The sequence below is a fragment of the Zootoca vivipara genome, chromosome 16 (genome assembly GCF_965207765.1).
Source record: "Zootoca vivipara chromosome 16, rZooViv2.hap1.1, whole genome shotgun sequence".
Taxonomy (NCBI): Eukaryota; Metazoa; Chordata; class Lepidosauria; order Squamata; family Lacertidae; genus Zootoca; species Zootoca vivipara.
This window is the reverse complement of record NC_142599.1, coordinates 23,457,972-23,484,872: the sequence shown is the minus strand read 5'-3', so window position 1 is coordinate 23,484,872 and position 26,901 is coordinate 23,457,972. Positions and strand designations below refer to the sequence as shown.

Genomic DNA, 26,901 nt, shown 5'->3' with positions numbered 1-26,901 from the left:
ATTCTGCTTCTGAGTTCAGTGCTCTGTCTCCTGGTAGGAAGGGATTGGCCTGGAGATGTGAAAGGGGCATTGCTTTTGGGGACTTCCGCGTGGGTAGTTTCAAGATACCTCACTGGCCAGCTTCTCGTACTCCTGCATCAGCTTTTCATTCTCTTGATTGACAGCAAGCACCTTGCAGATCCTGTTGGCTGCCGTCTCAGCCTGGAAGAGAAATGCACTTGCTGGTTAGAAATGGGAATAGTAAATAACAACACCAAAGAGCTGTGGGCAGGGAGGAAGCATAAAGAGATCATCTAGATTAGACCGGGAGTTGGTGGGCATCAGGTGTCCAACCACTGGTGCAGGCTGCCTTGAGAGAGAGAGTGAACTCTCCTTTGCTGGAGGCAGTTATGCTGCATCTGAATGGCCGCCTGTTAGGGATGCTTAATTTGCATCCTGCACTGAGCAGTGGGTTGTCATAGAAGACCCCCAATTCAATGATTCTAAAAGGAAGAAGGAACTGGACTAGCATAGATCTCTGCTGATATGTAGACCCAGGGGGAAATGCTGCTACTGCTTCTTTTTGCTTACCTGCTCTGCACCTGCAAAGGCGTGGTAGAAGCAGGAGACGTAGGTCATGATGGCTTTCTCGTCCGGTTTGGGGGTGTTGACAATATCTGTGGAAAGAAGACAAAAGCTGAAGAAGGAGAGCAGCAAGGTGCTCAATAGAGAGGGCCACTCGCTAATGCTGCTGAATTATATTGATGGTGCAAATGGAGATACATTGCCAAGAGAATTGGTCTTAAATACGACCCTGGCAGTTCAAATTGGTAATTGCAATTCAATGGAAAACAGCCCAAAATCTTACACTGAACGCTAGGTACCACTCACTCTGGAATACAGCTATAATGGAGAAAGATCACTCATAATTTGATATTTCGACAAGGGCTAGGGAGCTCAGTTGGCAGAGGTGAGGCTCTTAAGCTCAGGGTTGTAGGTTCGAGCCCCAAGCTGGGCAAAAGATTCCTGCATTGCAGAGGGTTGGACTAGATGACTCTCATGGTCCCTTCCAGCTCTAAAATTATATAATTCTATGCTCACTTTCAGACGCTTTTTATATGATTTGGCATTCCTTTACTACGTATACATCACCATTTTAAAGACAACCCTAATCAAAAGCCTGACAAATCTGGGACAATACTTGACAATCAAATTGCACTAATATAAAACAGCACTTTACGAGAATACAACTTTAATTCTCACTTTTTTCTATCACAACTTGGGCTTGGTTACTTAACCCATGTGTAACAGCACTTATTCTATGTGCTTATTTTATGGTCTTGCTTCTCATCTTTTAATTTTCATCTGCTGCTATAACTGCTCTCTCTGCTTTATATATATATTATAAAATAAACAATCTTTACCAAAAAAAATAGAGCGGGAACTTCAGAAGAAGGCTACCTGGCAAGTGGATTGCAAGCAGTTCCAGCAGGAACCAGAGATGGGTTTGGCACAGCAGATTGGTCTGGGGAAGGTAAGTCTTAATTTGCTCTTGGGCCCTTTGGGAGGCTGATTTGCCTCCCTTACGAAAGACAGGTGCTTATCCCACTCCAGACGCATTTCATTACCCTTCATCCCTGAACCTCTCTCTTTCTGTTGGTTAGAGCATGGTGCTGATAACTCCAAGGCTGCAGGTTTGATTCCCATATGACACATATTCCTGCATATTCCTGCATTGCAGGGGGTTGGACTAGAGCAAGGTTTCCCAAACTTGGGTCTCCAGCAGCTTTTGGACTACAATTCCCATCATCCCTGACCACCGGTCTTGCTAGCTAAGGATGATGGGAGTTGTAGCCCCAAAACAGCTGGAGACCCAGGTTTTGGAAATCGTGGACTAGAGGATCCTCGGGGTCCCTTCCAACACAAACGCACACACAGTGCCTGGCTCCTCACCTTCTGCATCCAGCATCTTAGGGATATCCAGATACTTCTCAGCCACCTCAAAGGCTGTGTTGAGATTCCCAATGGGGTCATCCTGTGGACAGACAGACACAGTTGCTCAGAGCGAGTTGCTACACCATGGCAAGGAGTAGCTGGCAGGGTTACAGGTGAGGATGAGTCGGAAGGTGGACAGCTCCTAACTGATACACTACTTATTGCTGCTCATGCTGAACTTACTATGGCTATAAAAAGCTGCTTTGTGCTGCCAAGTCTTTATCTATCAAGACCAGTCTCCATCTCCTCTGACAGGCGGAAGCTCTCCAGGGTCTTGAGAAGGGTCTCCCCCATTCCTTTCTACCTCATCTTTTAAACTGGTGACACCAGGAACTGAACCTACAACCTTCTGCATGCAAAGCAGACTCTCAGCCACTGAGCTACACCCTTTAGCAAAATGCCCACCATAATGGCGGACAGGGACGAAGCAGTGGATCTTTGGGCCCAGACACACAGGGGTCGGATTCCTGGCAATGAGAGCCACGAGAAGAGTCCTATTTGCTCTAGCTGGGTGATTGACGGGGCAGGGGGGCGGGTGCTGGAAATCACAGGTTGACTCAAAGGACAAAGATGCCAGCAGACACCGCAGAGATTGCAAGCGGAGAGCCTGAAAGGAATGGGCGCAGCCAGGAAGACGCAAGAGGAAGACAGCACCTTTCTGAGCTTGGCGTAGTCAATGAGGTCAGGGCGGTGCCTGTGGATCAGGGCGCAGAGTGCCAGGCCATCCTTCCAGCTGGTGGGCAGCACACGGGCATGGAGAGAGAAGAGGGAAAGAGTGACTGAATGAGTTCTGGGTCTCTTCAGCTGGGTCTGGGTGGCCTCCAGCTTTGGTCCAACATCCTTTGTCAGAGAAATGGCGGCTGCCCCATCCAGGTATGGAAAGGCACAGGGTGCAAATGAAGAGGAACAGAAGCAGACATTGCAGAAGAAGCAAATCTAGTTCATAGAGGGGAGGGGAACCTCAGGCTCAGGGAACAGATGTGGCCCTCCAGGAGTCCATGCCTCTCTATGTGGCCCTGGGAACTCTCCCCAGGCCACGTCCCTCAAGAGGCCTGCTTTGCGCCTTCCTTGGATACTTTTGTCTGGCTGAAATGTGTCCCTACATAACTTTAGGCAGCAGGCAAAAACTTTCCTCTTCTCCAAGGCCTTTGGCCAAATAAACAATCAACAGTCTTTTTTAAGCTGTAGGAAGAGGGCATTGTTTTCCTTTGTCACTATATTATGCATTTTTTGTGTTTTTATATTGTAAACCGCCCTCATATGAAGGGTGGCATAGAAATTTTATTATTATTATTATTATTATTATTATTATTATTATTATTATTATTAACAACAACAACAATCCAATGCTCCAGCCACATTTGCCTCTGGCTCTGCCCAACATGAGTGTGTGACCCTCAGAAGGTTGCCCTGAAATGAATGTGGCCCTCAGACTGAGAAAGGGGGTCCCCTGGCCAGAACTGGCTTCCTTCTTCCTGCAGGAATATTGGTCCTGTAGCCCTCTGGGCAGAGGAGGCTGGTTGCAGGAAATTAGTCTAGGAGCCAAGTCCCTTTTGGCACCCAGCTCTGGTGTTGTTCCTCCATGCCAGGGGACTGTGCTGCATCAGTTTCAAGCCAACAGCCAGGCAAACAAATGCTGAATCCATCTGGTAGGTGTGGTATTTATTTATGTTTAAATGTCCCTATTGCAGAGCTGGGGTTCTGCAAAAGCTCTTTTGCCTCAAAGCAGGCAGAACTGGGAGCTGGGGGAGGCTCCTCACACTGAATGGAACCTGGGGCAAAGCCCTGACTGCCCCGCCTCCAATCCCACCCCGTTTTCCATTAGGAAATTCTGCCCTCGACAGACAGAAAGTTTATTTATTTATTTTGTTTCATTTTTATCCCGCCTTTTTCACCCGAGGAGCTCAGGGCAGTGCAGATGGTCCGCCTCCTCATTTAATCGCCGCAACACCTCCCTCCCATTCCATTAACCTATCTGGCAAGTGCCATAGAATCATAGAATTGTAGAGCTGGAAGGGACACTGAGGGTCATCTAGTCCAACCCCCTGCAGTGCAGGAATCTTTTTGCCCAACGTGGGGCTTGAACCCTCAGCCCTGAGATTTAGAGTCCCATGGCTCTACTGCCTTAGCTCTGTTTTTATATATGGAAGGGTTTTTAAAATATTGGGGTTTGTTTATATACAGAATTGCTTTTCATTTGAACTATTTTCATTTGAACTTTTTCTTGTTCTGCCATTGTAACTATTGTATTTGTTTCACAGTTATGTGTTTTATTAATGTAAGCCGCCCTGGGGAGGGTGGGCAAGAAATCCAATTCAACAAACTACGGTAACAAAAATCATTTGTCATTGTTTTATTTGTCAGATAAAAGCATCTGCCATTGATGCTTTGGCTGAGATTCCCGCATCGCAGGGGGTTGGACTAGATGACCCTTGGTGTACCTTCCAACTCTACAATCCTATGATTCAATTCTTCCTATTCCTCCTCCTCCTCTTGTATCCTGGCTGCGTAGAAATCTTGTCGCTCCAAACCCTCTTTCGCTGTGCACAGCCTGTGCACTTGTAAGCGTGTAGCAAACAATGAATGCAGCTGACCCCAAATTGTGTGTGACCCCACTCCCCCTCCCCTGCTTCATACCTGATGTGGAAGTTTTGCACGTTGACATTCCGGTAGGGAGCAGTCTTCCTCTGGCACCACAGCAGCAGCCCCTCCTTGGCTGACGTTTCTGGAAAGAAAGAAAGGAAGGAAGGAAGGAAGGAAGGAAGGAAGGAAGGAAGGAAGGAAGGAAGGAAGGAAGGCTCAGGCAACGAACCCTCTGTGCTGGCTAAGATCCAGGAGTTCCTTCGATGCCCGGCAGGGACACTGGCTCTTGCCTACTCTTGTCCGCTCAGAGTAGATGACATTTTCTACTCTTGACTGACAGCAACTCTCCAAGGTCTCAGCCAAAGGTCTTTCCCATCCTGCAATGCACTTGCACCAGCACCACTAAGCCATGCCAGCCTGTCCACCTATTGCAGGGCGGCCCACTCCCATTGTCAATGGCTTTTCATGATTCCCAGCAGAGGACACCCTTTCCCATCACCTGACAGCTGGCGGTTTTAACTGGTGGTGCAGGGAGTTGAGCTTGGGGCCTTCTGCAATTGAGGGGGCAGGGAGACCAGCACCAGAGACTGTCATTATTGGTCAGCTACCTGGGGGAGGGGGGGCACTCCAGAGCAGGAGGCTCCCCATTCTGGCCTGGTTGTTGATCTGCCTGGCCGTTGCTCCCTTTTCTGAGCAGAGGCCAGAGTGAGAGAAGCAGAAGCCACTGTCTCTACCTTCCCTGCCTGCTCCCTCTGGGCAGCACTGCATATTGTGGCCAGAAGAGGACAAGGAAAAGGGCAGTGAGGACCATGGCAAAAAGGACGAGGGCATCTTATCTATGGGACTCTAAGCTGGTCCTGTTCTCTTCTCCACTTGGGTCCTAGGAGCATAGGAAGCTGCCTTGTACTGAGTCAGACCCTTGGTCTGTGCGGCTTAGTATTGTATGCACTGACTGGCAGATGCCACTGGGGATTGAACCCAGGTTGTTCTGTATGCAAAGCAAGTGAGCCAACAGCTCTTCGCTTAAAAAAACAAACTGGGATGCCGCGAGGGGCTTGTGTGCCCTTGTGCTCACCTTCCACGGAGATGTCCTGGATAGCAAATCGAAGGATGATTGTCCATATCATGCCCAGAGTCATCTTCAGGTTCCCATCCACGATTTCTGGAAAAGCAGGAGGGGGTGGAGGGAGCTTAGAGAATCACAGTGTTTGGGGTCAGACCTGCATCGTTTCAGTTGTCTCAACGAAACCACACAAATGAGAAATGGATTTTCACCAAAGGGATTCCAAACATGTTTGGAGATATAATCTCCTTCTGTAGAGGCACAACCTGGGGAAGGATGTCTGTCCAAAACATCTGGCGAGCAAGTCTGGATTCAGTAATTCTTGGGCTTATTTATGTACCACTTTTGGGCCCAATTAAGACCCAACAAATAAAGCAAATTCATGAGGAGGCCTATCTGTGGCTCTGTTAGCAGCAATGATAGCTAAACTGAGCCTCCAAGTTCAGATAAAGTGTATCTCTGAATATCAATTGCTGGAAGCAAGCAACATGCAGGAGCTAGACAGCTAGTTCAGCCCCCATCCATGCAGATGTTATGTTGGGATTTCTTTGCTCCAATGCATTTTATTTACCAATCCTAGTTTTGTTTTGGCTGCCTTCTTGTAGTCCATTTGCCTGCATCCTTCAAGAGCTCTTGGCAGCCTACCTGAGTTTTGCCAGGATGAATAATTTGGTACTATCCACTCCTTTACCCATTTCGCTGCTCACCCTGACTCAATATTGTTTATGAATAAGCTAAATTGTACCAGTTCCAGTACAGATCTCCTCCCCCCCAGTACAGATCTTTGAGGGGACCTTGCAATTTACTTTAACCTATAAAGGTAGCATGGTTGAGTGGGACATCCATCTGTTCAGAGGGTTGTACTGGTTGCCAGTATGCAGTTCAAGCTTTCATTTTTAGCATTTAAAGCCCTCAACAGCTTGTAGCCAGATAACCCAAGGAATTACCTTATCCCCATGCACACCTGTTGTTCAGCATCCCTGACCTTTGGCTGTGGATGATGGGAGTTGGAAAACAACATCTGGGTAGCACCATGTTGGCTACTCCTGGCTCTTAGAGCACTGCACGCCCCACAGATGTGTTTACAAACCAGGCTTTTAGTGTTACATCTCCAGCCCTCTGGAATGAGTTCCCAAACTAAACACTCACCCTCAGCACCAATAGATACCAGCTTGACCCCCTTGCTGGCGATGAAGTCTAGTGCCTTGTTGACATTGGCGATTTTGTGGAAGCGCATCTTCCCTTTATCTGGCTTTGGCAACCTTTCACCTTTGGGGAGAAGAGGAAGAGGAGGGAAGATGGAGGACGAGGGAAAGTCAAATATAAAGTATCCGTTCAAAGCAACACAATCAACAGGAAACTAATATATTATCTTAAAGATTTCAAAATGAAACACCACAAAGGAGGTCGCAATGGACCTACTGCTAACTCCTATTAAATGTAGCAGATCCTGCCGCTTGGTGATTTGGAGTCTTAGGCAGAAGTTGAACAAATTATGAAAGTTTTATTGTGTCTGTGGCTTGTGAATTTTGCCTCAACCTCCCCACTCCACATTTCTTGCCCCTGGGCAGCTCCACAGATCATCACCCTCCCCAAAGCTCTTTTTGTTTTAAAAAAAATACCTGAAATCACCTCCAGCAGAAGCATGAGCTTCAGGCCATTCCGGAAATCTTCCTCAATGTTCTCGATCTGTGTTCCTGCCTTCCTCAAGTGAGAGTTACACCAGGCTGTGAATGTCTGTGGGGAACACGATGGCAATGGTCAGCTGAGTCACCAAATACCCATACACATCGCATCTCAACGACTGCATTGAAATGCTAAGGCATAAAGATGCTTTAAACCAGGGGTCAGCAAACTTTTTTAGCAGGGGGCCAGTCCACTGTCCCTCAGACCTTGTGGGGGGCTGGACTAAATTGGGGGGGGGGAATGAACAAATTCCTATGCTCCACAAATAACCCAGAGATGCATTTTAAATAAAAGGATACATTCTACTCATGTAAAAACACGCTGATTCCCGGACCGTCCATGGGCAGGATTTAGAAGGCGATTGGGCCGCATCCAGCCCCGGGCCTTAGTTTGCCTACCCACCGTAATTACTGAGGGTTTTATTCAACTAAAGAGCGACTCAGCCTCTGCATATCAGTTTCTGGGGATCTCCAATGCAAGAACACTGTTGCACACAGGCCATGCTTGTGGACTTCCCTGGGGGGATCTGGTTGGCCACTGTGAGGACGAGATGCTGGACCAAATGGGCCTTCTTAATGTCCTTTTCCAGCTTCGCTAAAGCTGCCAATCTGTTGTCCTTTACATACAGACTCCTTGCCTACTTAGAATGGGGTGGAGATGTGGGAAGGAATACCTCCCCCCTTCTAGGAGGAGTATCTGGCTATTTCCAGGTAAAGATACTGCACACTCCATTTAGACTGCAGGTGAGCACTAAACCGACACTGCCATGAGACTAGCACAGCTTGGGTGTTGGAGTGCTTTGTTTCTAAATCACCGTAAAATAGGGTTGCCATATTCCCTAAAGTGAAAATCTGGATAAAGTTTTTAGCTTTTTTATTTTTGGCCTTAAATTTTTTTTCAAATTATATATATATATATATATATATATATATATATATATATATATATATATTAACACGCACACACACACACACACACACACACACACACACACACACACACACCCTTTCATGTGTCTGGGTTTTCCAGACATTTTGCCAATTTGCTGAAAATCCACCCAGACACCATTTTCCTGCACAATTTCCAGACATGTCTGGGAAAACCTGAACGTATGGCAGCCCTAGGTAAAAAATAACTACATCTAGATATCAGACCCTCCAAGTGTCCCTATTTTCTAGGGACAGTGCTGGATTTACAGAAGCCATCCCAGTTGATCCCGGAATGCCCCATTTTTCCTTAGGACGTTCCTATTTTCATCAGATAAATGTTGGAAATTATGAGCCAGCAAATGAATAACATTAAAAGACATCTGAAGGAAGTGAAGGAAGATTTTTAAAAATGTTTAATGTTTTATTGTTTTTTATATAACGTGTTTCTCCGAAAATAAGACACCATCTTATATTTATTTTTCCTCAAAAAACAAACACTATGGCTTATTTTCAGTGGGTGTCTTATTTTTTTCCTCCTCCTCCTGCCTCGGTCGGCATTGCTGCTGCGTCTATCACTGTCTTATTTTCGGGGTATGACTTATATTCCTTGAATGCTTAAAAATCCTGCTACGGCTTATTTTATGGCTACGTCTTATTTTTGGAGAAACAGGGTATGTTGGCAGCTGCCCAGAGTGGCTGGGGCAACCCAATCACATGGGCAGGGTATAAATCATAAAATGATGATGAAGATGATGATGGAATAGGACACCTCTATTTTCATCATAGAAATGCTGGAGGGCATGCGAGCATTCAAATAAAGATACTGTACACGACATTTATACTTGGCAGGTGGGTGTTAAACCGACACCACTATGAGACTAGCACACCCTGTGTGATTGGTTAATAAATACATCTACCTATTCGGGGAAGCAGGTGACTGGCTGGGAGTTCCCTGTTTTTGGAGAAGGTGTGTGTGTGTGTGTGTGTGAGAGAGAGAGAGAGAGAGAGAAATACAACTAAGCAGGTCCAATTGGAGTATATGCGATCACACATTGGCCTCAGTTCGTTCCGCAGCATCCTGATCTTGGCTCCCCTGCCTCCCCCCCCCCCAGTGCCTGGCCAAATTTAGACCTGGCCCTCAAGGTGCCTGCAATGAAGCAAGTTTCATGCAATGCCCTGAGTCTGCAGAATATATTTATGGCCGGCCACCTGGCGCCAACAGAATGGGAAGGATGGGGGAAGAGCAGTGCTTGCCGACCATCCCAGGGCACTGAGCTTATGTACAGCAGAGAGCGTACAGTGCAGGACGTGGCGGTGGCAGGTACATGGTGGGCTGTCACAACAAGCCGCTCCAGCTGGCAATTGGATCGATTGTTGCTGCATTTTGTTTTGTTGTATCATTTTACATGTACTGTATCGTAAGCCACCTTGAGTGGGCCTTTTGCCCAAAAAGGTGAATACGCTGAACAATCTGAACAAACACACACTTGGAAGCGAGAGGGCAGCCACATATGTTGCTTTGTGTGACTGCCTGGTCCTGGATTCAGTTTCAGGTTAAAATGGGTGTTCAGGCGAGGACTCTGAATCCCACCCTTTCTCCGCATTACCTTGTGTGCACTCCCTTGAAACTCTTACCTAGGGACTGACTAGACTTCAAGGATTTAACAGAGGTCTCCTCAGTCCAAGGATATTGTGGGGCCTACAGCGGTAGTAATGGGGTTAGGGGAAACTTTCACCCAATTCAACAATTCCCAGAATCCTTTGGGAGAAGCCATGGCGATTAACCTGGCAAATAGCCGATACTGTATACACGTTTGTGTGTGCATGTAACTTAGGCAGGCCTCTAGAATTGCACGTCCAATGACCAGACAGAACAGAATCTGGAAAATCTGAACTGAGCAGCAGTTTGAGATGGGAACTCTCGGAATCCGGGGCCAAATGCAGCCCTCCCAACTTCTCCCCTATTTATTATTATTTTATGAATTGTGTTTACATTCTAGCATTTCCTCTGAGGAGCTCAGAGTGGTGCACGTGGTTCTCTCCCTCCACAATTAATCTCCACAACAACCTGTCGTAACACACATTTTTCCAAAACAGGTCTGGGGGGGGGATATGGGAGGGCAACTCATAAAGCGCCAGAATCAGGATATTGTCTGGATTCTCCAAAAAATGCACATGAAAAAAGGACGGCAGTTCCGGAGAACGGGCAAATGGGTGGAAACCACATTAGAATGGTCCTTCCAACCTGCTGTTGTGTTTTTCTTTTAAAACGAGCAGCTAAACACCAGAAGATGGCTATGAAGCGCTAGATAGTAAAAATGGGTTCAGCCTCAAATTCTTCCTGCCCCCCAAATGCAATGGAATTTGGGATTCGTTTTACAGATATTTCAGGTTGGGGGCAATTTATTTATTGGAAACAGCAACGAGGGCTAGAAACCAGGAAGCTACTTTATCCCATCAGATTGTTGGTCTGTTTAGGTTGGCAGTGCCTACAATGACTTGTCCGTGACCCTCCAAGGGTCACAGCCCTGCTTGGAGATGCCTGCTGTTACTCGTCACCCCAATATCCAAGCAACAACAAGGCATTCCAGGGGTGCCTGCACTTACCCGGGGTTCAGTTTCCTTGGAGTGAGGGTCAGTGGAGACTAGGTTGTCTTTAGGAGACATGGTTTTATTTATACTTATATACAAACTGAGCATAGGATGGAGGGTCTCACAACAACACTCCCATCTTTCTCTCCTCTTTAGGTTTCCAGGGGGAGCTCCAAGTCCACAGAGCAAGGCATGTCTCTTCCAGCTTCCGGCTCTCTCATTCAAAACTCTGGCTTCCAACTACCAGCCAGGTGAGAGGTGGCTACTTGTGATTTATCTTGTATTTTATTCTGTGAACTGCCCTGAGATCTTTTGATGAAGGGTGGTATATAAACCTTGATACAGTGGTACCTCGGTTTAAGTACACAATTGGTTCTGGAAGTCTGTACTTAACCTGAAGTGTACTTAACCTGAAGCGAACTTCCCCATTGAAAGTAATGGAAAGTGGATTAATCAGTTCCAAACAGTCTGCGGAGTACTTAAACTGAAGCGTACTTAACCTGAAGCGAACTTTCCCATTGAAAGTACTGTAATGGAAAGTGGATTAATCCGTTCCAGACGGTCCAAGGAGTACTTAAACTGAAGCGTACTTAACCTGAAGCGAACTTTCCCATTGAAAGTAATGGAACGTGGATTAATCCGTTCCAGGCGGGTCCGCGGAATACTTAAACTGAAAGTACTCAAACCGAGGCATACTTAAACCGAGGTATGACTGTAATGGTAATGATAATAATAATTTGCTCTATGGCACAGAGCAACTTCTTTGGATATGCTAAATCTCAATGCTTAACAAGCAGCCAAAGTCATTACCTCGAGGAAGGAACTGGTTTGGCAATCTTTTTCTTGCACTTTCTTGTACCCCCATAGATACAGGATTGCACATTTGGAAAAGGAGACTTACAGCACCCAGAACCCTCTTCCCCCAGCTCAGAACACCAGGAATTGAACCAGCGACATTTTGCATGCAAAGCAGGTGCTCTGAGCCAAAGTCCTTCCTCTGTTAAGATTTGTGGGAATGGGACAGAGTAAGCTGAGCATGGAAAGGAGGCAATTGGCCTGTTTAAAGTAGTCACACAGCATGCCCAAGAGCTCAGTCCTGCTTTTCTAGATGAATTAGCCTAATCTGCTCCCTGGGGTTCTGGTGGGGAAGAGCAACATTCATTACACACACACACACACACACACACACACACACACACACACACACACAGCTGCCTGCCTCAAAACAACAACAACACCATAGCACTTTGTCCTCTCCACAGATCTTTACTGAATCCCCTAATTCCTTCTCCCTCCCAGTCCCCTTTCCTTTTGAGTCGTACCTGGCTAAAGGGAGCGACAACATTATTATTACCTATTCCCCCCCCCCAAAGTGCAGACATGCACTTTAAGTGTCAAACAGAATGGAAGGCTCTCCTAAAAATAGGCAGTTTTACAGATACATGGGTTGTCGTCGTCGATTTAAAAAAAACCACACACAGTTGAGCTGCGTCTGCGCTTTAGTCTATTTCAAGAGACTCCTCGGAGGCAAGAATTTCGAGACAGGAATGTTGCAGGAAGCTTCCCAGCAACCACTGTGTAACCTGAATTAGCTGGTTTTTGAACCCAAAATAAATTAAGCTCCAAGGCGACCACTTCTGCTGAGCTTCCAGTTGAACCAATAATGAATTTAATCCTGTTTTATTTTTAAACCCAAGTCTAAACCTTTTTTAAAAAAAAGTGTTAAACTGTCAGCCTTCGGTGGAATCATGTGTAACTAGAAATGGCTGCCCTAAATATTTGCAGTTGTGCTTTGGGACACCTGTAGCACACAGCCTCCCCCAAAGAATCATGGAAACTGTGGCTTGTTAAAGGGTGTTGAGAATTGTAGTTCTGTTAGGGCTAAACTACAGTTCCCAGGATTCATTTTGGGGGGCACCATGTGCTCTAAATGTGTTTTAAATGTATGGTGTAATCCGTTATATCTCAAAAACTCCAGCAGGAGAGAGAGAGAGATAAACACATGCTTAACGCCTTCTTCCCATTGAAACCAATTGGAATTTAAAATGTTTCACTTCAGCTAGGATTCTACTCTATGTGGGGGCAGCATGCTCCAGTGGCTAGCCTTGGACTGGGGAGATCCGGGTTCAAATCCCCACTCAGCCATGAAGCTCACTTCCTCCTTGGGATCAGCGACCTAGGTCACAGGGTTATCGTGAGGATAAAATGAGGGCAGGAAGAGAACCATGTAATCTGCTTTGAGCTCCTTGGAAGAAAGGTACTATTACAAATAATAACACAATAATCATATTTACGGCTGCATATTCAGGCTTCAACAGATTTAATCGTAGCAGGCTGGGATCTCTCATACTTCCTTTCAGGGAGCCTCTCTCACTGTTCAACACAGGCGGGGTGGAGGAATCACAGAGCTTGGGTTGGGGGCCAGATATGGACCTCCAGGCCTCTCAGGCTCTCATTCCTCAGTGATCCTGCTTGGGGCACTCCTGGGGTGCCTTTGCATACCTGGAAGTGCCCTTGAGCTGGAATGATGCCCCATCAATGCTAGCCTGGATGGATGTGCAGGTGTGTAGAGGAGGCACCCCTGGATTATGTGGGGCTGGAATGTGGGGCCGGATTAAAGTGATCCAGACACTTGGATTTTGGGGTGTTAACTACGAACCCCAGGTTGATGTATCAATTACTCGTTTTGAGGGGTGCTGCAAAAACACAGGGTTTTCGCTGCAAAAAGACTGCAGAACTTTGGCACAACAGGATCATTGGGAGGGAGGAGGAGAGACAGCTTAAAATTCCCACTAGGCTACGGAATCTTTTTCACCCCCTTCCAGCTTCTTGGAGGATATAAATCTAAATGCCTGCCTGCTTTCCGTAGCCCAAGAATGGAAAACCTGTGTGGCCCTTCAAAGGTTGGACTCCAACTCCCATCAGCGCCAACCGGCATGACCAATGCTCATAGGTGATGGGGGTTGGAGTCCAACAACATCTCAAGGGCTGGTGGTTCTCCCATCCCTGCCATAGTCCCTGAGTAGTTCCCACGGGAATACAAAAAAAAAGTCCCACGACAATTTCAGCTGCAGTCCTAACCTGTCTTACCTGGGAGTAATCCCCACTGAATTCAACAGGACTTGCTTCTGAGTAGACATGCTTAGGTCTGCAGCACTGCACAGCCCTGCTTCCTGTTTGCTCAGCTCTTCACTAGACTGGATCGCTGTGGGTGGGGAACAGGACTGCCAGTTCTTTCCTGCCCGCCAGCAAGTGCGGTGTATACCACATGCTGGATCCTGGTTATGATCCAGAGAGCCATGCATGTGTAACAGCCATGCTGTTACAAAGAAGCGCAGGAGGATACATTGCAAAACCAGCCAAGGGCCTCTCAACCGATCCCTCTTCCCCTTGTCTCTATCATAGCGTGTGCTCAGCAACCTGCTCTTAAGGGGCAGTTCTGGAAGTCTGTTTGGAAAAGAAGGCAGAGGGGCTGCTTAACAGAAGTTCAGAGGAGGCCTACATGCTTGTTTTAAGCCTGTTTTCAAGAGTTACAGATTTATCCAGGTTCCTGCTCTACTACCAGGTATCGTAGGATGCAGCAGAGAATGCCTGTGGGAAACTGTGAGCATTATCTTGATCAGAACATGTACTTGGAACTTCGAAATCTCTTGAAATGTTAGATCTTTCATAGAATCAGAGTTGGAAGAGAGCACAAGGGCCATCCAGTCCAACCCCCTGCCAAGCAGGAAACACCATCAAAGCATTCCTGACATATGGCCGTCAAGCCTCCGCTTAAAGACCTCCAAAGAAGGAGACTCCACCACACTCCTTGGCAGCAAATTCCACTGCCAAACAGCTCTTACTGTCAGGAAGTTCTTCCTAATGTTTAGGTGGAATCTTCTTTCTTGTAGTTTGAATCCATTGCTCCGTGTCCACTTCTCTGGAGCACCAGAAAACAACCTTTCTCCCTCCTCTATATGGCATCCTTTTATATATTTGAACATGGCTATCATATCACCCCTTAACCTTCTCTTCTCCAGGCTAAACATACCCAACTCCCTAAGCCGTTCCTCATAAGGCATCGTTTCCAGGCCTTTGACCATTTTCGTTGCCCTCCTCTGAACATGTTCCAGCTTTTCAGTATCCTTCTTGAACTGTGGTGCCCAGAACTGGACACAGTACTCCAGGTGAAGTCTGACCAGAGCAGAATACAGTGGTACTATTACTTCTCTTGATCTAGATGCTATACTCCTATTGATGCAGCCCAGAATTGCATTGGCTTTTTTAGCTGCTGCATCACACTGTTGAATCATGTCAAGTTTGTGGTCTACCAAGACTCCTAGATCCTTTTCACATGTACTGCTCTCAAGCCAGGTGTCACCCATCCTGTATTTATGCCTTTCATCCCCTCCCCCAAAAGTGTAGTACTTTACATTTCTCCCTGTTAAAATTCATCTTGTTTGCTTTGGCCCAGTTGTCTAATCTGTTAAGGTCATTTTGAAGTGTGATCCTGTCCTCTGGGGTATTAGCCACCCCTCCCAATTTGGTGTCATCTGCAAACTTGCTCAGGATGCCCTCAAGCCCATCATCTAAGTCATTGATAAAGATGTTGAATAAGACTGGGCCCAAGACAGAACCCTGTGGCACCCCACTAGTCACTTCTCTCCAGGATTAAGAGGAGCCATTGATGAGCACCCTTTGGGTTCAGTCAGTCAGCCAGTTACAAATCCACTGAATGGTAGCATTGTCTAGCCTGCATTTTACCAGCTTCTTTACTAGAATATCATGGGGCAGCTTGTCAAAGGCCTTGCTGAAATCAATATACAGTAGGCTATATCCACATTGTTCACATTGTTTTTCTTTTAATATAATTGTAGAGCTGGAAGGGACCCTGAGGGTCACCTGGTCCAACCCTCTGCAATGCAGGAATCTCAACTACAGCATCCATTTCTTCATTGTTTCTCCAGGGCAGACATGCTGAAGACGCCTTGCCACTCTGCCTGAGCAATATTCAGTAAGTTGTAATTTTCTATATATACGGTATATATCCATGCATCTGTTTAGCTTTTAAATGATTCTGTGATAGTGGATGTGTTGGTGCAACCCTAGATGGGAGGTCAGACTGAATGATTGATGAATAGTGATTACGGTTGTTGAGCTTTCTTTTCAAAATCACCAAAAACAAAATCCCCGAAGTTCTTAATCAACACTTCCAATATGGCTGTCATAGACTGGGGTTTTCCGGATAAGATAGGCAGGCAAGGGGAGAATTAGGTATGCATAACAGCTTCTGCTGCAAAGCTGATTCCCACCTGGCCAAGCCTGATTTTTCTCCACCAAACTTCTGAGGATGAGCCAGGGCAAAGTGCCACCCTTGGCTGGAAAGTCCATGACATCTGAACTGTGGGAGTGTGGTAGATCAGTGGGAGAGGCTGAAAGAGAGGGGGGTATACCCCTAACCTCTCGATGGACATCTTAAAAGTCTGAAACCAGGCACCTGGTTACCCTGCCACCTAGAAATCTGAAGCTGGCACATAAATGTGCCGTAATTCTCCTGCACCTATACTGCTGCTCACGAGGGCTGTGGCATGTAAAACATTGATTCTGGCACTTAGGCAGTGTTCTGCACAGTTTTGCTTAGAAATTGGATGCGCTATAAGCTTATGCAATCAACAGACCAGAGCAGGGGTGGGGAACCTTGGGCCCAGGGGCCAAATGCGGCCCTCCAGGACTCTCTGTCTGGTTCCCAGGAGTCTCTCCAGGCCACACACACTCCTGCCCTGTTCCATGCCCTCCCTGAATGCTTTGGCCTGTGAGAATGGCTATGATGGAGGATGCAAAGAGGTGTGTGTGTGTGTGTGTGTGTGTGTGTGTGTGTGTGTGTGTGTAGAAACCTCTGGTTTTTGTCTGGCTGGAATGTGGCAAAGGTCAGATTTGCACCTGTTGTTCTAGCCCTGCCACATGGCTCCCAAAATGTTGGCCATGAGAGAATCTGGCCCTCAAACTTGAAAAGGGTTCGTCATTCTGCTGGCCTAAGAGAGTACACAGTACAATCCTTTTTGCATGCCTACTCATAAGTAAATCCCATTTAATTCAATGGCATGTACTCACAGAGAGTAGGGGTTTGCACTATTAGGGAGAGGGCAGACATCAGATAGAAAAAAAGCTTACACCCTACCCCTAGGTCACGGGCTCGGCTCAGCTTCTCCTGTCTTCTCAGTTGTATTGACCATGGTTCACACCAGCAAATCAAATACTAGTTCAGCTACTGCCCTATGTTTTGATTTTGTTTTTCCTGGTTTATTTACATCCACAATCCATTTATTCATTGCCTTAATACATATTTAACTTTTCAGGTACAGAACTGTGGCAGGATGCAGGGGGTGGGTTTTTGGTGAGAACATGATGGATATTAGCCAGTCCATACTGTACCCCTGATCATTTTTATTGTGCGTCGATTTCTGCTCATTATACTATCAAGGCAGTCACACATGATCCCGTTTTCGATACTCTTCGGGCCTGCAAATGTTTTGGGGCAGACATCTTGCTTCATTTCCTAGCAGTGTATATTCCATAACTTCCTAGTGAAACCCTGTGACTTTCTAATACAGTACCACAAATGTTCTGGGTAATTTTTGTCCCACTTTTGATGCCTTAAATAATGGCAATAATGTGGCATTATAATGTGGCAGCATCAGGGAAGTGTCACTGAACAAACTTAAGCAGACTCAATCCACCACTAATTATTGTGCCAAGAACATGTTGCGGAATAAACCTGCAATAAAAGACTTGTCTGAAGAGGGTCCCCAGGCTGATTTTGCTGCAGTTATTTGGAAGATTCAGGACAAATAAAAATCCTTCATCACACAGCACATAAGTTAAGCTATGGAACTCCCTCCCACAGGAGGCGGGATGGCCACTAACCTGAATGACTTTAAAATTAATAGCCACAATGGCTATGCTCCACCTCCATGTTCAGAGGCAGCCATGCTTCTGAATACCAGTTGATGGAAACACCAGGAGGGGAGAAGCTTCTTGTGCTTATGGGTCCATCTTATGGGTTTCCCACAGGCATCTAGTTGGCCAGTGGCTACTGTGAGAGAGCACACTGCTGCATACCCTCCAACTTTTTCAGACCAAACACCAGGGATGCACTCCTAGGCAAATCACATGACCCACACAATGATCTTGCCCCGAAAAAAGCACTTTTTTGGGTGTGTGTGATTGCAACACAAGAACATGGCACCCAAATGGCTATTATGATCTTGCACGAAAACATGGGATGTCCTGTTTTTTTCTGGGACAGTTGGCGGGTATTCTGCTGGATTGGCCTGATCAAACAGGCTCATTTTACAGTAATGTAAATGTGGGGTTTTAGAGCTCAACCCGGGAGAGGAAGAGTACATTGGACTGAGCACTCCCAACTTGGAGTTGTTGCTCTAAAATGGCTGTGCATGTGCATACACAGGAGACTGAGCAATCTGCAAAAGACAGTGTTTGTGAAGGTTCCAGCAGATCGGGCTTGAAAGATGTTTCAGATGCCAAGGGGGGGGGGCAGCTGGCTTCTAGAGTAGGGCAGCTGCCCTAACTTGCCCCGTGGTGGGTACGCCCTTGCCAAGGCACATCTAGAAGCCAGAGCAAACAGGCATTAGATGTTTCTGACAGCGCCACTAGACAAGAATAAGTTCTCATTCACACTTAGGGATTTCTGAACTGGCATGGATACGGACCCAGCCATGCACAACAGGTAAGGATTGCCTCAATGAGACTTGGGCTTGCAGGGTCAGGCTGCAGGCTATCATTTGCTGGATCCCACTGGTCTCCATTTCCCAAGCAGAAACTAGGCCTCTCTCTCTGGTCCTCTGGCCTTTCCCAGGCTACACCATTCACTGGGCCTGCCAGGTGCGCCAACTCTTGGGGGCTGGTGTGTTTCCGGCCCCCTTAATATTTGTTGGAAAGGGACCAGAGCCCCTCTATGTTGAGAGGGCCCAGTGTGCGTTGCGCATGCGCAAGAGCAGATGATGTGCATGCTCACCATTTGCACATTGTCACACATGCGTACAATCTGGGGGGGCAACCTGGCACTCTGGGCCCAGCTTTATAATCTTCTTGAAATTATTGGCTGGAAGTTGTCCTTGAACTCCAACAATGGTTACCAGGATAGAGGCTAGGGAATGTGTAGAAGCTGGCCTCAGCAGTGGGCCAACATTTTTGGGGCCCTGAAACTTGAAATGTTATGGGTGCCCCTTCGCAATCAGCAACAAGGTCGGGGCAACCACTGTTACCCCAGCACAACATTAAACAACAACAACAACAACAACAACAACAACATATCTGATTTTACTTAAAATTGCTGTCCTGGATTATCTCCCGTGTCAAAGTCACCTTTACAGCATCTGTGGTACTGACTCTCAAACTTTGGGATTGTGGAAATACATACTAGACCTGATTTTTTTTAAAAGCAATGTGAACTTAAGTCACTTGTGGGGCCCCTCACGGATTAGGGGCCCTGAAGCTGAACCTTCGTTAGTTTCATAGTAGATCCGCCCCTTACTAAGCAAAATTAAAATCCTCATTCATTGCTCTGGTTGCTTTTGCCTCTGGCCCCGCCCACTGTTGGTACTTGGCCCCCAGAACGTTACCTAGAAGGGAATGTGGCCCTTGAGCTTAAAAAAAGCTCTCCCCCCCCCGATGCAGAAATTTTTTGAAACATGTAGACCAGGCATCCCCAAACTGCGGCCCTCCAGATGTTTTGGCCTACAATTCCCATGATCCCTAGCTAACAGGACCAGTGGTCGGGGAAGATGGGAATTGTAGTCCAAAACATCTGGAGGGCTGAAGTTTGGGGATGCCTGATGTAGACAGTATGGGTCTGGTACCTCCTGGCAGTGTACGCAGAGATATCACAAAGAGCACCTGCTTTTTCATTTCCTACACTAGTTCAGTGTGGTTTGTTAGTGTTCTGGACTACATCTGAGAAAACCCAGGTTCAAATCCCCCCTTGGCTCTGAAACTCATTTGCTTTCTTCAGGCCAGTCACAAAACTGATTTAGATCACGTATATTGAAAGCACATGGCTTCCCCCAAAGAATCCTGGGCACTGTAGTTTGTTAAGAGGGTGAGGAATGGTTGCTCTGTGAGAGGTAAACTTCAGGTCCCAGGATTCTTTGGGGGAGAGCCATGTTCTTTAAACATATGGTGTGTGTGATCTGAGTGCAACAGTGGTTGCCAGCAACTGCAGACCCTGCAAGTGTCCCTATTTTCCACGGACAGTTCTGGATTTACAGTAGCCATTCCTGTTTCTGATTTGATCCCAGAATGTCCCACTTTTCCTTAGGACATCGCTATTCTCATCAGAGAAATTCTGGGGTGTGTGTGTGGAGTTTTGTGATACTGAGCCACCTAAAGGCAGGCCTGTATAGGGAAGGTTTTTTAATGTTTCTTATGTTGTTATCTATGTTTGGAAGCTGCCCAGAGTGGCTGGGGCAACACAGTCAGATGGGTGGGGTATAATAATAATAATAATAATAATAATAATAATAATAATAATAATGGAATAGGACGTTCCTATTTTCATCAGAGGAATGTTGGAGGGTATGCAACTGGCATTGAGGGACGTTCTATGTTTTTCTTGGTTATATTGTTTGTAAAACAGATTTTTCAAAAATGATCTTACTGTGTTTTATATAAACCGCTTAGGGAGTTTACATATTAAGCGTGTTGTTGTTGTTACTCAGCAAGACGCCATGCGGTTTGTCTTTCTGCTCTCAAATAGTTCGAGTAAAGTGGTTGGGATGCTTAGTGTTTATCACATCCTTTGTGTGACTATTGTTCTGGCTTTGGCCCAGATTGTACGTTTGCCAAACGGTACTCCACCCAGTATGATGTGTGTCTGGCACTCACAATGGAAAGCTATTTGCAGCCTCACGAGAGTGCATCTCCTCACAGGTGCTTTTGGCAACAGAGGTCTGGAATGGCCCTGCCAGATTCACTACCCCTGTTTACTAGGCTTAACAGAGCTGGCAGGAGCCCACATGACAAACCCATTCAGTGTGCATTGCTTGCGGAAGCCAAGAGATGATGAAATTGAAAGCAGAGGGTTCAGGGCCCCGAGGAGAGGGTCAGAGGTGGACTCTCCTTCCCTTCAGTGCTCAAAAGTGTCTGCGTGGAACGGATTCACTAGGCAGTTTTGTATATTGCGAGCGTACCACCACTTAGAGATGCTTGAGGATTCCTGTACTGTACAAAGTTTCCTCATCCACACCTCTCGGGACTAATATGTGGATCAATACTAAGTTGTTGAGCAGATTTTTTTCACATGTCCAAATGTTGTGGGCTCCTCCCGACAAGGCAGCATTCATCCAAATTCATTCCAGTCAGAGCTTTTTTTCAGTCAGAACTCTCCAGAACTCCTTTTCTGGCACCTCTCAGGTGAGCGCCATTGCCATTCTAAGAGGTGTTCATGGTGAGTTCCAGCACTTATTTTTTCTAGAAAAATATCACACTAATTCCAGTCTTTAGGGAGCATTTCCTTCTGGTTTGTTTGCAGCGCAACAAATGGTTTGGAAAGTGTTTGGGAAATGCATTTATTTATTTAATGTATTGATATCCCTCCTTTCTCCCAAACGGGTTCAAGGCGGCTTTCAGCATTTAAAAACATCATTATCAAGTACAAAGTGAAATAAAAAAAATTCCTTCAGTAGCACCTTAAAGACCAACCAAGTTTTTATTTTGGTATGAGCTTTCGTGTGCATGCACACTTCTTCAGATACACTTGAAACAGAAGAGTCAGACCCTTATGTAAATACAGAGGGTGGTGGTGGGGGGGTGGGAATGGGTGTTGGGCTGATGGGAGTGGTAAACCTGTAGATGGCTGTTAATGACTGCTGATGACTGCAATTGGTCCTGCGGGGGGAAAAGCAAGGGCTGAGGCGCTAAAGAAAGCTTGATCATGCATAATGAGATAAGAATCCAATGTCTTTGTTCATCCCAGGTGGCTCCATGGTTTTAAGCTTGGTAATGAGTTCCAATTCAGCAACTTCTCTTGGATTCTTATCTCATTATGCATGATCAAGCTTTCTTTAGCACCTCAGCCCTTGCTTTTCCCCCCGCAGGACCAATTGCAGTCATCAGCAGTCGTTAACAGCCATCTACAGGTTTACTACTCCCATCAGACCATCACCCATTCCCACCCACCCCCACCACCCTCTGTATAAGGGTCTGACTCTTCTGTTTCAAGTGTATCTGAAGAAGTGTGCATACACACGAAAGCTCATACCAAAATAAAAACTTAGTTGGTCTTTAAGGTGCTACTGAAGGAATTTTTTTATTTTGCTTCGACTCAGACCAACACGGCTACCTACCTGTAACAAGTACAAAGTGATAAAACAACAAGTTAAAGACAATAGTTAAAATCCATTAAAACACATTTGAAACTAGCATTAAAGTACAGTGTGCCCTGACAGGAGGACTGTCAACACTGTCTGCAGCTTGGTTTTCAAAGTCCTCTCTGAACAGGACAGGCTTGGCCTGCTGCAGAAAGGATAACAAAGATGGAGCCAGTCTAACCTCTCTTGGGAGGGAACACCATAACATGGGAGCAGCCACAGCAAAGGCTCTCTCTTTGGTGTCACCGCAACTATGCCTCTGATGGTGATGGGAACAAGAGATGGTGCTCACCTGAGAATCTTAATACCTGGCAGGGTCATATATATATAGAGGGGTGTGTGTGAAAAAATGACTAACGAACACCCTGGCAAGCAAATTGGGATGAGTGCTCAATAAATAGACCATCTGGTGGACCTCCTACTGGCCCACAAAGTCAGCCCCTGGTGGGGTGCACAGGTCAGTTTATTCTTCTCCCTTTCAGTTTCACATGTTCATTTGTGAATCTAGTCATCTTGTTTCCAAATTAATATGCATCGAAAAACAACAGCACAAACAATTGTACTTAAATATGTATTTGTGTATTTTCTTAAAAAACAGAATTACAGGTGTGTTTTATCATAAAATATACGTTTAAAAATGCACTTTCGCATGTTTCTGAGCTGAAATTCAGTTATGTTCTGATCCGCACACTGATTCAGAAGGTTCTGTTTGCATCAGAATTTGGAAAGATTGGATCCCTCAAGAATCCCAATGGATGTCACATGTAGATGTTCCACAGAAGAAGAAGCCTACATGTTTTCTCGTTTTTCAAACGAGAGCTGAAAAGTCATGACAGGAATCTAAAGTAATTCTGGGGGAGAGGGCAGGCCCTCACAGTGCTTTCCCACCTTCCTCTTCCTCCCCCCCCCCCGGTGGGTTCCTCCACCCCCCCTTTTCCTCTTGGCCAGCCCAGGTGTGGGGCGCACCCTTCCAAAGGCCACAAGGAAAAGGAGGCACTGGTTGTGCCCTCTCAGAAATTTGCTCCCGGGGCCCCAGCCCCCCCCCCACACACTACGCCACTGGGACTAGTCAACCTCCCAACAAATTGAACCACTCCATCCAGCCAATGAATCATAGCCCCCAGCCATGGAAGCCTCTTTAAATAGCTACAGTACTTTGTTCTTGAGGAGGCCTGGCCTTGCCATCCGCCTGCCCATCCATCTCTCATGAAGGGTGGGGGCAGAGGAAGACCCTTCTTGTACCCTAAATAAGTTCTGCCCTCTTCCAAAATACTGCCATTAGCTCATCTCCTTGCCTCCTTGCAGGGAGCACAGGCACCGGGCAGTTTTTAGAAGCAGCCTTATAAGGGCAAGGCATCTGGAACAGCAGCAGCTACCCGATACCCCATTGCTGTGAAACCACCCCCACAGATCTCTCGCATCAGCAGGAAAGGGTGTCCCTGGCTCCCTGCAGGAGCAGAGGAACAATCCCATATCAGTAAAGCTGGATGGGGAGGAAGAAGCTCCCAGGGAGGGAGGAGGAGGAGAAAGTTGATTTTCTCAGGGGTGATCGTTTGCAAGGGGGGGAGATGGCCTCTGTGTTCTTGTTCACACCGGGTCCTCTTTGCCAGTTCGAATCTGAACAACTCAACAGGCGTGGAGTTACTGCCTTCCTTAATTGGCAGGCGGCAGCTACGTCTCATTCGCCTGCATTAAAGCACATTCAGCATGGCCAGGGAGGGACATTGGGATTTTTTTGCAGGAGATCCATATTCCCCAAATCCCTGTTTGGACACGGAGCTGTGTTCAGTCCTTTTCTCTCTGCCTTACTATGACTCGTCGTTGGATGGATATTCATGCAAGTGGGGCATAAAAGTGGACGACACACCACCATTGGGTGGGGGAAATATAGGCTGGCGGGGTCTATTTTGTTTTTCACTAGGATTCTGTGGCTCAGCAAGGCGGATGTAGGGACCCACAGGAAGGTGCTTCCAAGTGCATGCGCTCGGCCCAAGGATTTGCTTTCAGGAGCAGAACTGGAGCTCGCACGTAAATCCACTCCTGTTTTTCCATAAGCTTTCTTGAATTCAACAGGAGTGAAGAAAAGGCTTTTTGCTGGTGCTGCTCTTAAAGCAAGGGCGGTCAACATGGTGCCCACCACATGTTGTAGACAACAACATCACCCTCAACCAGCATGATAGGAGTTGTTGTCCGGGAAATCTGGGGGGGGGGCGCCATGTTGCCTGTCCCTGAGTTAAACCACTGAGTTTGCCAATCTACTGCAATTGATTTGGAAATCTACCAGTAGATCCCAATCTAAAGTGAAAAGCTGCTTCAAACAGGAGTATGTGTGAGAGAGTGGGAGCATTTAATCATGTGAGGTTGGTTAGTTCAGCACAGGAACACAGGAAGCTGCCATTATCTCAATATGTCCACACAGACTGGCAGGAGCTCTCCAAGGTTTCAGGCAGGCTTCTCTTCCAGCTCTACCTGGAAATGCCAAGGATTTAAGTTTAACCCAAGGGTTTCTGCATGCAGCTGGGCCACTGGGCTACAAGAATGCCTTTCCCAAAAGCATCAGCCATCCATTGGGAACAAGCGCTGCAGGAAATGCTGCAAAAAATAGAACAGGGTTCTCACCCACCCAAGAATAGGACAGCAGCTTAGCCTTGGCCCAAAACCTTGATCCATCTGGAAACCTCAGTGATTTTACCCCTGTTGCAAAGTTTGCCACAATCTCATTAACTGCATGTGTTTCCCTAGCATACACATGGCTTTGTGAAAGAGGAGCAAAGCTGAAGGTGCAAAATTTTCCAGTTTGGGGAAGGAGACCAGCCTGTAGGAACTTCACATGAACCTGCTGAAATCAGCGAGAACACCAGAAGAGTCTGGCTGCTGGATCAGCCCCAATGCCCATGTCGTCCAGCATCCTTTTCTCACACTGACCAACCAGATGCCAATGCGAGGACCTGAGTGCAACAGCTAATCTTCCCACTTGTGATTCCCAGTCAATGGTATTCAGAGGCACGCTGCCCCCAATGGTGGAGATGGACATGGGACCAAGCAGCCCATCCCCAGAAACATGTGCTCCCTCTTATCTCATGTGATGCTCAAAACCTACTGGGAATCCTGTTCCGCTCTAAGTAGCGGCTGGTGTCCAAGGATGGTGTGCAACTTTGTCATGAGGTCTTCCTCTCTCTTCTGGTTTTCCCCGACACTGCAGTGGCTGCAGGATCAGCCATGTCGCAGGCCCAAAGGAACAGGTGTGGAAATACTGTCAGCAATGAGATAAGTGGGAACGGTGCCCAGGCCTCAAAAGTGCAGGGTTAGACAGCCCAGCAGAAACCCCTGGGAAAGGCCAGTCTGAGTCATTTAGGGAGGCCATAGCTGACGTTTTAACCAAGGGAGATGTTCAGCTAGCATTTGCCTGCTGGTAGATTAAACAGACCCTCTCAGACTTACCATGACCCTGGGGATGAATTGGATCTGATAGTTCCCCCCTCAAAGCCAGAAGCAATGGAAAAGGACTTCTCAGCCTGGAGGAACTGTAACATGAAATTTAGCTCGTTCCTAAGGCTAATTCAGCCTTAGCAATGAGCAACATGGTCATAAATCTAGTGTGATCAGGAGGTCTCAAGCCACTTAGGTTTGAGTCCCCCAACATAGCGGGAGAGGCTCTGTCCTTAACTCTTAATACGAAAATGCCAATCAAATACTGTGTAAAAAATCCTCACTGTCTCTGTCATTAAAGAGATATAGAAAAGTGGATATGTGGTCCATCTTGCTCAGTATTATCTACCACTGACTGGCAGCAGACAAGAGTTTTCACCTGGACACACCAAGGATGAAACCAGGGGCTGTTTGCATCCACAGCAGACACTCTACCAATGAACTACAGCCTTCCCCATGAACTTGAACCAAACTAGGCCATTACCCTTTCGCTTGTTGATGTTGCAAATGTTATTTGGCACAGAACATGATCTGAGAGGAAGGGATATCCTTGAGGTACCACAGCCCCAATTTACTTGCTAACTGCCCCTGATCCAGAAAAATGTGCAGGATGAACACAGCAGAGCTGGATTATTGCATATTGAAGTAAGTTACTACTTTCTTAAGACAGGGACAACCCCCCCTCTCATAAAACAATTAAGTCCAGAATCTGAAATGACTTGTGCCTAGATAAGCATTGTTCACTCTCTAAATCCTACTTAGGAGCAGAAATTACAACACAGTATCCCCCACCAAGGGTTTCCTTCAAAGTAGGTAGGTAGATGATAGATAGATAGATAGATAGATAGATAGATAGATAGATAGATAGATAGATAGATAAAGGTAAAGGGACCCCTGATTGTTAGCTCCAGTCGTGACTGACTCTGGGGTTGCGGCGCTCATCTCGCATTATTGGCCGAGGGAGCCGGCGTACAGCTTCCAGGTCATGTGGCCAGCATGACTAAGCTGCTTCTGGCGAACCAGAGCAGCACACGGAAACGCCGTTTACCTTCCCGCTGTAGCGGTACCTATTTATCTACTTGCACTTTGATGTGCTTTCGAACTGCTAGGTTGGCAGGAGCTGGGACCAAGCAACGGGAGCTCACCCCGGTACGGGGATTGGAACGCCGACCTTCTGATTGGCAAGGCCTAGGCTCTGTGGTTTAACCCACAGCGCAACCCGTGTCCCGATAGATAGATAGATAGATAGATAGATAGATAGATAGATAGGAGGGAA

The 26,901-nt window shown here is 46.7% G+C and overlaps 1 protein-coding gene across 1 annotated transcript in view; it reads right to left on the bottom strand.

Annotated features, from left to right (window-relative positions):
• ACTN3 (actinin alpha 3) overlaps positions 1–26,901 on the bottom strand; it is a 46,773-nt gene that overhangs the window by 16,977 nt on the left and 2,895 nt on the right. The window contains exons 2-9 of the mRNA XM_035099438.3: positions 7,243–7,357; positions 6,770–6,889; positions 5,633–5,719; positions 4,612–4,699; positions 2,629–2,707; positions 1,933–2,014; positions 571–656; positions 109–201 (exon numbers count right to left, since the gene is read on the bottom strand). Coding sequence (XP_034955329.1) covers positions 109–201; positions 571–656; positions 1,933–2,014; positions 2,629–2,707; positions 4,612–4,699; positions 5,633–5,719; positions 6,770–6,889; positions 7,243–7,357 — 750 coding nt within the window. The remainder of the gene's footprint in view (positions 1–108; positions 202–570; positions 657–1,932; positions 2,015–2,628; positions 2,708–4,611; positions 4,700–5,632; positions 5,720–6,769; positions 6,890–7,242; positions 7,358–26,901) is intronic.